Source organism: Antechinus flavipes, chromosome 3 (assembly GCF_016432865.1).
Source record: "Antechinus flavipes isolate AdamAnt ecotype Samford, QLD, Australia chromosome 3, AdamAnt_v2, whole genome shotgun sequence".
NCBI lineage: Eukaryota > Metazoa > Chordata > Mammalia > Dasyuromorphia > Dasyuridae > Antechinus > Antechinus flavipes.
Genome location: NC_067400.1, coordinates 306,478,368 through 306,491,190, shown reverse-complemented (window position 1 = coordinate 306,491,190; position 12,823 = coordinate 306,478,368). Strand labels below are relative to the sequence as shown.

Genomic DNA, 12,823 nt, shown 5'->3' with positions numbered 1-12,823 from the left:
GGACATATCATTATGCTGTACAGCTTTATAGGGCAGAGGCAAATTTCTTATTATATTTTGCAGTATCATATTGAAGTGAAATATTATTTATATGCTCTACCCCACTTCCATAAGATAGAATTCATGACTAGCACAGTTTTCCCTCTGCTGTAATATGCCATTATTATCATTATTTCATAATAAAAATAGCCAATAAAAATTGAGATTGTTGAGATTGGCAACAGGGTTTTAAGGCTAATATGTTTTTCTCTTCTGTTCAGGAAGGGAGAGCTGACTGTATACCCTGAGCTGAAATAAAAACCATTAGGCTAGTAAATGCAGTATCACCAGATTTAGATCTGGAATATCCCTCAGAGTTCCATCTAACTTTGTCATTTACAGAATGAGGCTTCTGAGGCTGACAGTTTGTGACTTCCTCAAACATATATAAGGAGTAAGGCGAAGAGTCAAGATTCAAACTCAGTTCTCCTATCTCCAGTCCAATGTTCTTTCCTTTGCGTTCTGCATATATTCAATAACTGTCAGTTCACTATCATCTTTGTGAGCATTTGATTAAATATGATTCCTTCCTCCCCTCACATATACACTTCTGAAGTACATATGAAATAGGCCCTGACTTTATCCTTTTTTTAAAAGGCATTTAGGGTTAAGTGATTTGCCCAAAGTCACACAGCTTGTAAGTGTCAAGTGCCTGAGGTCAGACTTGAATTTAGGTTCTTTTGACATTTTGATAGAGTTATGCTCTATCCACTGTAACACTTAGCTGCCTCAAGCCCTAACTTTATTTTAATAGGTAACCAAATCAACAGGGAAGAAAGGAAAGAGAAAAGGAAAGAAGGGAAGATGGAAGAAAGGAAGGAAGGGAGGGAGGAAGGAAGAGAGGGAGGAAAAGAGAGGAAAAGGAGGAAGAAAGGAAGGAAGAGAAAGGAAGACAGGAAGGAAAGAAGGAAGGAAAAGAAGAAACAAAGGAAGGGAGGGAAAGAGGCAAGAAGGAAAGGAAAGGAAGGAGGGAAGGAAGAGAGGGAGGAAATAAGAATTTATTAAGCATCTACTATGTGGTAGGGACTGTACAAAACACTTAACAAATATTATCTCATTTGATCTTTGAAATAATCCTGTGTGGTAGGTGCTATTATTATTCCTGTTTGTAGTTGGAAGAAGTAAAATGATTTGTCCAGGTTCTCTAGGTAACATGGGTCTAAGGCTAGACTTTAGCTCAGGTTTTCCTGATTCCAATTCTACTGATCTATCTATTGTACTCTTTAATGAGAAAAAAGTGAGAAAACTCTCTAATGAGAAGGTAAATGTTGCACTTCTGTTGAGCACACAGTAGAATGTTGAATCTTCTGAGCTCCTAACAAACCTACTTATTGCCAATTCTCATTACCAGACATTGGCCTTTCCATTTTATATTTTGTTGCAAGTGAGGGAAAAACAATCTCTTTTATGGTACATTTAAATTCCGGGAAAGACTACTGAAGTCTTCTCTAGCCAAAAAAAAAAAAAAAAAAAAAAAAAAAAAAAACCAACCCTCCAAAAATAACTAGAGTCTTCAGGAGACATATCTTGAATTTGTCATGATAGCCTTAATCTTATTGAATTGTTCCATTTGTATCCAACTTATGGGAGACCATGGATCACGGTCAGAAAAATGAACATAGGTGGGTGGTATGATCTGTATTGCTGGAGAAAACACCCCCATTGTTAAGTTTACAGATCCACGTGTCCATCTCTACATGTAAAGGCAAACTAAGAGCCAATAATAGTCTTCTCTCACTGATGGACCAACTTACAGTCTGGTAAGTGATAACCAGCTGGATCACAGGAAGGGCATAAAACACGGCAATAGTTGTGATGTTCCTGTGAGATGAGAAGGAATTGGAAACTATTTAATTCCATAATGACAAAAAAGCAATTATCAGAACTATGCAACATTTGTATATAATAGAGATTCCCAGTTTCATATAAGGTTTGCTCCTTCTGTTTCATAATGTATTAGAAATACTCATTTCATTTGATGCTTGTTAAATTCAAAATAAAAAGAAAAGAAGATGGGAAAATTTTCAAATAAAAATTAAAAGAGATATTTAGCCATCATTAGCTACCTTATTTTGTCAGTCAAATCTTAAAGTTATTTTAGGAGTCAACTATTTAGCCTCTGTTTTTTTCTGGCCTCCTTCCCCCCTCATTGTGGTCATTTCTAAAACATTTTGTTCATTAACACTTTCACTGAAAGAGGAGTTGGAGAAAAGTACAGAAGAAATTCAAATTGGCCACTAATTATTGACAGCCCTGACAAAACATTTAAATAAGGAAGAAAGTGATTCAGTTATCAGCTAAAAGGAGAGTTTGGATTATTTGGGAACATCATTTATTCATTCTAGCTTCAGCTCTCATCATCAAAGTTTTCTAATTTTTCAGATATGCAATTTCCCTCACATTCTTTACTGTTCCATAGAAGTGATGCTAGTTATTAAAAGCAACTTAAACTAACTCCATAATGAAATAACCTCTAGCAAAACAATCTCCAGGTTGTAGAACACTTGGTTGAATCCTGTCTTTGCTAATGCCTCCTTTTATGTTCTCTGGGGATGACTAAACTTCTACTTATGTTCTCATAGCTGTAAAATGGGATTAACACCACTGACTTTTTCCCTATTTCATCCCTGTCTTGTGGGATAATGTTAGAAATGTTTTGAGTTTTTGAGAAGTTATGAACTAATTAAAGGGGCATTCTTAGGGTATGTGCAAGTGGGGAAAATTATATTACTATGAGACTTGTGGTCCTCTATTTAACACTTTTGTATGAGAGAAATATAGTTAAAATGAACATTAAGGGCATTCATGAAGAAGAAAAGAGAAGGAGATATCACAAATGGCAGCTTGAGTTTGAGAGGGAGAGTTGGTAGGGAGGAACCAGAGGAAAAGCATTATACATGTGAAAGGGTAAAGAATTCTTACAGTGTAGCCAGTCTCAGAGCCCTGAACATTAAATGACTAAATGATATGATAGCTAAACATTTCAGGTGTTTTTTATTTTTTATTAAAATTTTTTCCCATTTTTTCTTTTTATTCAGAATTTAACAAGCAGCAAATGAAATGAGCACTTCCTTATATATTATGCAACAGGAGTTTATTTTACTTGAAATTGCAAATCTCTATTATGCACATGCACATTATGTCTTTTAAGTATATAATAAATTCAACATGTAACTTTTTTTGAGGGAGAAGAATTCTATCCTTAGCTTTTTCTTCCTCCTAACTCCATTAGGTCCTCTTTACCCCAAATAATGCCACTATTCCTTTTCTTATTAGGGAACCCTCCCCTTCCAAAGCTAATAGTTAAAGATGATGGTCTCTAATTTACCCTATTTCAGGGTCATTGGATCATAAGTTTCAAGCTAGAAAGAGTTTCAGATGTCATCTACCCCCATATTTTACAGATATGAAAACTGAGGCCCAGAAATAAAATTACTTTCCCAGGTAGCAAAATGTTGGCCTGAAATTTGAACTTAAGTCCCACAATTCCAGTTTTAGTGGGAAAGTTCACTACTTTTTCTAGTATACTACTGGGATGGTATTAACTGTAAATTATTTCATCAAGATATGTTATTGTTGCTGTATATTGTGCTCTGGGGTTAGGTGTTTGTTATCACCCTAACTTGAGGGATATAATTATCACTATTATTCTTACTTTTCATTTCTGTAGAAAAATACAGAATATTTTCTTCCTAGGAAAGCATCTTCAGAGAATAGTATTACTGTCTGATAAAGACTGACCCTTGTGTTACAGTAAGGTGATTGTTTCAAAGAAAACCCAATAAGCCCTTCCTCAAACTCTAATTTAGACAATGAAAGTGATTTTCCTAGCTGTGATTTTTTTTTTTTCCCATGGTTTTACCTGCCTTTCACTTACCAAAAATAAATTTTATATTTCTTGCTGACAATTCTTCGGTCCTTCCTAGACAGGTCCGACAGGTAGAGGAACATCTGGGTGGAGAGGGAATATGTCATTGCAAAGGAATTTTTTGTAATTTAATTAGGATTAGATTTGTAGGAAGCTCATTTAGGAAAACAAAGTTGCTGATACTGAGATTCCTATCTTACTATTAATTAAAAACTAAACAAATACAATAATCTGGATTTCACATGTTATATATATTACAGTATGATTTTACTTTAAGAGCTAAGGTTTTGATAATAGCTTTCCCTTTTATTTCATTTCTCCTGTTTTAAAGAACACTTTCTTAATGAAAAAAAAAAAAACAAACCTTTTTCTTTCTGTCTATTGGGGGATAGATTGAAGTAAAATGTCTATTAAAGTGTCTGAAATGTTTTATTAAATGATTAAGAATAAAAAAAAGGCACAAAACAAAACAAAAAACAATTACAATCATTAGAATTAACTTTTCTATTTTTTGAGAATCACAATAAGACAAAAGCCATGTCTAGTTCGTTTTTTAAATCTCTCATAGAATCTAACATAGTAGATAAAAAGACTTTCCCCTTGAAAGTACATTTTCTTTATATTATTAGATAATTTGGTTGTCTGTACTCTTTGTTCATGTAATTCTTTTATTGCTATAAATCCCTTATACTCTCACTGGCATAAATACTTTCTTTTATGATATTAATGTGATCCTCTATCTTTATTCTCTTTCCATAAAATTCTCCCTATTGTTCTTTTTTTTTCCTTCTAACTTTGAGAAGGATGTGCTCTTTAATAGGTAGATTTACTTAAGTCCATAGTTGTTTTTTCTCTAAGCAATATTGGAACCACAGGAGACTTTTAACTTCTTTTCATGGAGAAAAAAACAAGTAATCTCTGAAGTTCTAAATTCATTTCAAGTGAACAAGGCCAGGCAGCCATACCTTGGTTCGGATGACATTTTTATCACTCTCGATATCTGGCATAGTGTCAAAATCACTCTCCTCTTCCACTGAGCTATCTGTGTCTGATTGGTATTGTCCCCCACCATCTGATGAAGACATCTGCCTGCCACCACTGGAGACTGACTCATCTGGAAGCAAAGAAAATGGTACTGAAGCAGGAAACTCATAGAAATCCTCAAACTAAGAAAACTACATGATCATAAACCACAGAACTAACTTTTTTCAAAAGGTCCAAGCTTGAGTTTCTATAAATGTTGCTTTTCCAGCTTATAATCATGTGTGTGTGTGTGTGTGTGTGTGTGTGTGTGTGTGTGTGTATAATCTTGTAATCAGCTTATATGCTGACTGTATACTCAAGACACATATTCTCTCCTCCAAATTTCTTCTCACTGGACCTTTGTTTAATATTGTTTCCTTCTGGCTATTTTAATAGGCTATTATATTAATCCTTTTAAAAACAACAGAATTTTTTGGTTAGAAAAAATAAATCATGCTTATATTATATATTTCAAATTTTCCAGTACATGTTTCACATAAATAATGTAATTTTTTATACACAGTTGTGATTCTATCATATATGTATATAAGCACAAACACATCTATCTGCACAGAATATTTGCCTACAGTAAAAGTCACACATGCCATACCTACATTTATATAATGAAATCAACCTTTTCGGGAAGAAGATACCTCCTGTTCCCATGAATGTGTCTTGTAGCAGATGGTAATTTGTTTAGCTTGTGGAGGTTTGGCTACCTCCTCTGCTCAGATGGTTTTTAAAATTCTGTTTCTGCAGCATCAAAAATAAGCAGTCTGGTGCTCACATGCCTCTAACTGTTGCAGGGAAATAGAGCTCTATCATGGGACTTCATCTCTTACTATATGGACATTTTGAATAGTATTCCCCTTGTGTATAGATAAGTTTCCTTGAAGAGGCAGTTTAATTTATACAACCCTCCTCCCAATCTCTTTATTTCTCCAAGCTCCAACAAGAGAAGTTTTCATAAAAGCTGTGTTGCTTGTTGTTACTCAATTGTTTCTGAATTTTCATGACCTCATGGACCATACATACTGTCTTGGCAGGGATGCTGGAGTGGTTTACCATTTCCTTCTTCAGTGGATTATGGCAAACAGAGATTAAGCCACTTGCCCAGAATTACCCAGCTAGTAAGTGAATGAGGCTGGATTGGAAATCAGATCTTTCTGATCGCAGACCTGGTGCTCTATCTATTGTGCACCCACTTGTCCAAAGGTTGTGTTTGTACCCTTGAGACAATTACTGAACCAGCTATAATAATAATAAATTAGGCGTATTATCACATGATTGATTTGACCATAGTGATTGGGGTCAATCATGAAGATAACCAAAAAGAATGGATTGGTTTTGTTCATGGCCCAGAATGCCTAGAATAATTTACAGCTACTCCTCTGATATGCTCTTTCTCTTCTGAAGTGTGAGAATAAGCAAACTTGTCCATCAATAACCTAGCACCAGACATGCTATTACCTAAGCACACAGATTGAATTAGGAAAAGCCCTCATTGGATTTTAGGGTGGAAGACAAAGCAATCCAGGAAATCCTACTAACATAAAACACACAACACCAAGAAGTAGAATTTTAGAGGATTAGAACCATAAGGAATCAAAAAGATGATCTAGTCCAACCCTTTGTTTTACAGATGACGAAACTGAGTTCTAGACTGGATAAGCCACTTGTCCAAAAATCCAAGGTCACACAGTTAGTCAATGGCAGAAAATGTGTCTTCATCCCACGGGGCCCCAGGAAACACTTCCAACAGAGGACTCAGTATATACCTATTGCCCCATAGCTGCTCCCTTCAGGTGTACTGGTGGCAATGGGGTGGGAATCAGTTACATTCCTAGATCCTGTAAAGGAAGCAAAGACGCAAAAAGTTTACTTCTGGTTGGCTAAAAGGCATGTCAAAAAGCTCAACTTATCAAACCAGAAGTTTTTTAATTTAGTTTTTTTTGTTGTTGTTGTTTTTTGGGGGGATAGAGGAGGGTGTTTATATTCATAACTCCACTAGTTTTTTCTTCCCTCTCCTTTTTTGCATCCTGTGCCAGACCTCTAATGACCAATGGAAAGGACAAATCATATTCTAAGAACAGGACTTCCACATAAGAAGAGCACTCATTTACATGGGGCTGTCTTCAAAACAATCCTAGGAAGAGCAAGTATAATTATGCAAGTATAATTATTCTTGCTTTACAGAAGAGGACATTTAAGATTTTTAAGCAATTAAACCATTTATCCAAGGTCATACTAATGAGTGGTAGATCCAAACTTTAGACTTCTGATTCTAAAGTCACTGCTTTCTCTACAACATATTTCTTCAGGATGAAGGATAAAGATTCCAAAAATCTTTATTCAACAATGAGACCTGGTCATGGACAATCGTCCATGTTTCAGGAGTGATTTTAATGATCCATTTGTTCTCTCTACTTATTTTCAAAAGATTTGAGAGACTAGAGCCAACAGAGTGACAGCTTTAGAAAACTAAATCTAAACAAATATACATATACATTACCTGCATATGTATGCATATATACATATATAATACATATACATATGTATATTTATTCATACATATATTTTTAGATATATCAATCCTTGAATATATATATATATATATATATATATACTATACACATGTACATTTTTATCATCTTCCTATTTATCTTATTGATCTATCTCAAGTCTTCAATGTAGCATAAGTATATTTCAAATATATACTTCATTTGTCAGCTCTTTTTCTTATTGAAATTTACAACCTATGCTATGAATTCTGTTTAGAATCTATCTATAGAACACCAAATATCCTGGCTAATAATCAGGATATTCCCATATGTCATATATGGTTTGCCAACATTTAAAAAAAAATTACAAGAGAATGTAATACACAAAGCACTGAAATGACCACATTAACCCAAAAGGATGACAACCTTCAATTTAGTATTATCCCTACACAAATGTTATATACACAATATATCAATTGCATATCTGAAATACATTTATAATAGGAAATTTTTTTAAACAAATTCTAATCTTTCAATTTTCAAATCTTATACATCTTTATCATTTCTAGCTGTCATTCTCTTCATTTCCAACTTCTTTACTATCTTCATTATTTCTCAGAACTCACAGAAATCTCCTTTAGTTCTAACTAAGGAATTTAAAATATGGTACTTTTTAAACTCTTTTTTTTCCCCGTGAGGCAATTTAGGTCATACAATTAGGAAGTATTAAGTGTCTGAGATCAAATTTGAACTCGGGTCTTTCTGAGTTTGGGCTTGTGCTCTATCTCCTGCACCACCTAGCTACCCCACTTCTTAAACTCTATCTACATCTGTTTTAATCCAAGGATAAAACAATGTTTTATTAGACTGCCACTTTAGTGATGGCATATATCTAGATGAATTTAAAGGCATTTTGTTATCAGTTAAAAGCAGAATCAGTTCCTTAAACAATCTCCTCCAAGCTTTATTATTATTTTTTTTTGCAATTCTTTTAAACATATTTCCACATTTATCATGCTGCTCAAAAAAAATCAGATCAAAAAGGAAAAAAAAACTTCTTAAATTTTCTGGTAATTCATATTAGTGCCTATAATTCTCATTACCATATGACCTACACTTACAAATTAGCTGTCTATGAGAATCCAGCAGGACTCATACTATTGTCCCAAATATCAAAGGAGTTTCTTGAAGCCCTCTCTGGGATTCAGCTTCATTTTTAAAGTTAAGGTGTTAGATTAAATGATCTTTAAAGCAAAAAGAATAAGCATTTATATGTACATTGGGGCTGAGAAAGGTTAAGTATCTTCCAGGGTGAAACAGCTAATACTTTTTGAAGCTAGGTTTGAATTGAGGTCTTCCTGACTCTGGGACTAACATGTATCTACTGGGCCAGTGAGTTGTCTCTAAGATTTCTTTGAGTTGATGTATGTAAGCCATTAATAGTTTTTTTTTTTTTACCATTAATAATTTTTAGATTTCATCAAATTCCTGCTCTAATGCATCATCATGGTGCAGAGGTGACCCTGGTTTCTTGAAAATTATGGTCATAGATTGCAAGCAGGTTCTACTAACCTGAAAGACATAGACACAAATATGCTGACTGATAATTGTATTTTCTATAAGCCTGGCTAAACTTTCATCACTAGAAAGTTAACCTTGGGGGGAGGGTGTGATGAATTTTCTGACACAAAAACTAATATAGGTCATCCACTAAAGTATAGAGGAGTTGAGATCCACATCAATTGAAAAAGTAGCTCCATTGATAACATCATAGATCTTTAAAATAAGAAGCAAGTTTTTTTTTTTTCCTTTTTGATCTGATTTTTTTTGAGCAGCATGATAAATGTGGAAATATGTTTAAAAGAATTGCAAAAAAAAATAAAGCTTGGAGGAGATTGTTTAAGGAACTGGTTCTGCTTTTAACTGATAACAAAATTTTCCTACTGCATCTCAGGATATGATTAACTAGGTAGGATGTGTTTCTTCTCTTGACTTTGGATATCCACGTTTTTGTCATTTTCAGCTCTCTGGCCCAAATATCCTTGGGTCACATACATTAGAAGTGTTCCTTAGCAGCTTCACCCATATGTAAGTGAAATTATAGGATTCAGTGACATTTAAACTGACTCTCATTATAATCCTGAAGAAACTGAGGCCAGAATTTATGAAATGACTTTCCCAAACAAAGGTCTTTAGGAGAGTAACCATCAAAATCAAGGAGACTCTTTATGTTGATGGCTTTTAAACACAGAATGTTGCTTCCTTTAAGTGTTAAATCCCTTATCTCACCATCCATTTTCTGATCCTCTTCTTTTGTTTGTTTGGATTTTGGACTGATCCAAAGATTAAAGAAACTCTTTCCTGAAGTGACTTCTCTTTTAGAATTCTTCCAGGATTATCTAGCATTCCAAGCATTTTTCATAGCAGAATGATTTGTTTCTCTACATTCTACCCAGCTGGCTTGATATCACCCTTACCTGACACCATAACATTGAACAGTTCAGAACTTCCTAACTCCAAGACCAATACTCTATCCACTGTGCCACCTGTCTATGTTAACACAAGCAGTAAGTGGCAGTACTAGCAGTTTTCTATCCAGTCTTTTGATTTCAGATCAAGTAGTCTTTCTACTATACTAGATTGGTCCAAAAAAAAAAATACTAGGGATTGAGGGAATTAAGTGCTTTTTTCTATGAGTAGCTCAATTGGCTAGAGCATAAGTATTAGGAGACCACGTTCATTAGGATTGCAATTTCTGTGTGATCTGGTTAGATTCATTCCCCTCTAGAGCCATGGTCTGAACATCAAGGCCCAGTCAACTGATTCATAAATGCATAAACTTGGTCAGAGGCAGACTGAACAAGATGATATGACTACATCAGAAAAATGACACCAAATGAGTGCTTTGCTGACCTTATATGATTTCTGAAGGAAAACTGAGACTGAGAAGGGTTATTGACCTCCAGAATATCTTTAAAAGGAGGAGAGAGGTTTACATTAGGTGTAGCTCAAAAGAAGAAGGTATAGATAGAACTCCACAGTCTCCTGCTATGGTTTATTGTTCAAAATAGGACATAATAATGTGATCAAATATACTGCAACATATCCAACATATAAAGGACTGCTTGCCATCTAGGGGAGGGGGTGGAGGGAGGGAGGGGGAAAAAAAATCGGAACAGAAACGAGTGTCAATATAATGTAATTATTAAATAAAAAATTAAAAAAAAATTAAAAAAAAATAAAATAAAATAAAAATAATGTGATCAAGCTAATAGAAATTCAGATTTGGAAGAGACTTTAAAAGTCATTTCCAATATGGGAATCTCTTCTATAAAACCTCGAAAGATGGTTATTCAACTTCTTGAACACTTCTCACTCTCACTACTGTGTGAACTTTGTGAAGCTGTCATTCTAATTTTCATTGGTTCTAATTATTAGAATTTTTTTCTTTTATTGAAACAAAATAAGTCTCCTTATAAATTCTGCCCATTGGTCCTGGTTATCTAAATTTCAGCATAATTATAAAATCATAGAATATTAGAACCGGCAGATAATTTAATCCAATTTCCTCACTTTATAGAAGTCCAGAGCAGCCAAATGACTTTACTCATTTATTCAACAAACATTTATTGAGTGACTATTAAGTGCAATACACTTTACTAGGCACTGTTGGGAATAAAAGAATAACAAGATTTGACTCATGTCCTCAAAAACTACATAGATGGGAGGGAAGAGTTAGGAAATAGCAAATACAGTTCTCTTCGACTTGACTACTTTTTTTCTCAACTCTCTGGTTTTTTGAAGTACACCTTTATTAACAATAACAATAGCACCATTCCTCCCCCATCAAAACAAAACAAAACAAAAAAACAACAAAACTTCACCAGTTTGTACTGATTTGATTGAGATACCTCTATCCTGGGTTCCCTCAGGTTTCTTTCTTTCTTTCTTTCTTTTTTACTTATTTAATGTTTTCCCCCATTTATATTCAAAAAACAATTTTTTTTACATTTGTTTTTAAAATTTGGGAATTTTAGGTTCTTTCCCTTATCCCCACCCACAATTAAGAAACCCATATAAAATTATGCAAGACATTTCTATAAAAGTCAAGTTGTAAAAGAAAGCAGATATCTTCCACCCAATAAAAATAAATGAGAAAAATTTATTTTAATAAAATTAAGAAAAATTAAGTTAAAAAAAAGAGATAAAGAAAAAGAGAATGTCTGTATACAGACATAATCAGTTCCTTCTCTGGGTATGGACAGGATTTTTCATCATAAATTCTTCAGAGTAGTCATAGATGGATTTTATTACTGAGAATAGCAAAATCATTTACAGCTGGTCATCCCAGAATATTGCTATTATTTTGTATACAGCCCATTTTATTTTGCTTGGGTTCATGGAGGATGTTCCAGATTGTTTGTTTTTTTTTTTTTCCCTGAAAACATCCTAGTCATCTCACAGGGTTCTTAAAAGAAAGTAGCAAAAAGCAATCAGACTTTTTATTGCTATATGTCTCTATACCAACATTATTTCTCAGGATTTATGAATTTTTTCCACTGAAAACTTCATTATAAAGAAGCTTCCAGAGGATTCAATAATTAAAGAATTATTATATATAATTTATTCAGTTTAACTAGATGGTATAAATTCTTCTTCATATTTCATGGCAAACAAGATGAAAAGGCCAAAAGAATAACTATTTTCAAATTCTGGCCATAGATAGGTACAGAAAAATTAAACTATAGTGTTATTCAATTTCTATGGAAACTTACATTCTATAGCTAGTTTAGGTCACCTGTCTTGCCAGTCATCCCATAAGTTTATAATTTGGTTGCTCAATATTTAGGAGTGGCAACTTTCTATAAAGGACATTCTGTTTCTGTCTCCCATAATTATTCTACTTAAAGGTTGCCCTGTCACTTGAAGCCAAAGGCTCTTAACTACAAGTAAAATCAACTAATTCAGTTTTATTCATTTCAATAATTCAAATCAATTCAATAACTAATTAATTCAATTCAATAAAGGCCTCCTCAAAGAGCATGGAGTAGATCTTGGGTTCTTTGAGGATAGAGTGGAACAAAATCTCTGAGAGGTTCTGTGGAGCTGGACTATGTTACTGTTTGAGGAGAAAACCGTCAAGTTATTTCATTAAGTATACTCACTGAAGAGACACTCATTATTAGTAGGTTGGCCCCTAAACAATGAATTTTTTAATCATGGCAACACATGAAACAAAAAATGCAAAGTAATCTGCAGTCCTACTTAGCTCTCATTGGCCACTGAATTTCAGAAAAGGCAGTGGAAAGTGTAAAAAATAAATAGTTTTTAGAATGCAACATTAATTTGACTGTTGATACGCTAAAATGTAAGACCCCATCTGAAACCAACA

At 33.8% G+C, this 12,823-nt stretch overlaps 1 protein-coding gene across 1 annotated transcript in view; it reads right to left on the bottom strand.

Moving 5' to 3' along the window:
• SIDT1 (SID1 transmembrane family member 1) overlaps window positions 1-12,823 on the bottom strand; it is a 150,486-nt gene that overhangs the window by 30,670 nt on the left and 106,993 nt on the right. Inside the window, exons 11-14 of the mRNA XM_051985305.1 lie at window positions 6,709-6,780; window positions 4,873-5,021; window positions 3,917-3,990; window positions 1,794-1,860 (exon numbers count right to left, since the gene is read on the bottom strand). Of these exons, the coding sequence (XP_051841265.1) occupies window positions 1,794-1,860; window positions 3,917-3,990; window positions 4,873-5,021; window positions 6,709-6,780 (362 nt within the window). The remainder of the gene's footprint in view (window positions 1-1,793; window positions 1,861-3,916; window positions 3,991-4,872; window positions 5,022-6,708; window positions 6,781-12,823) is intronic.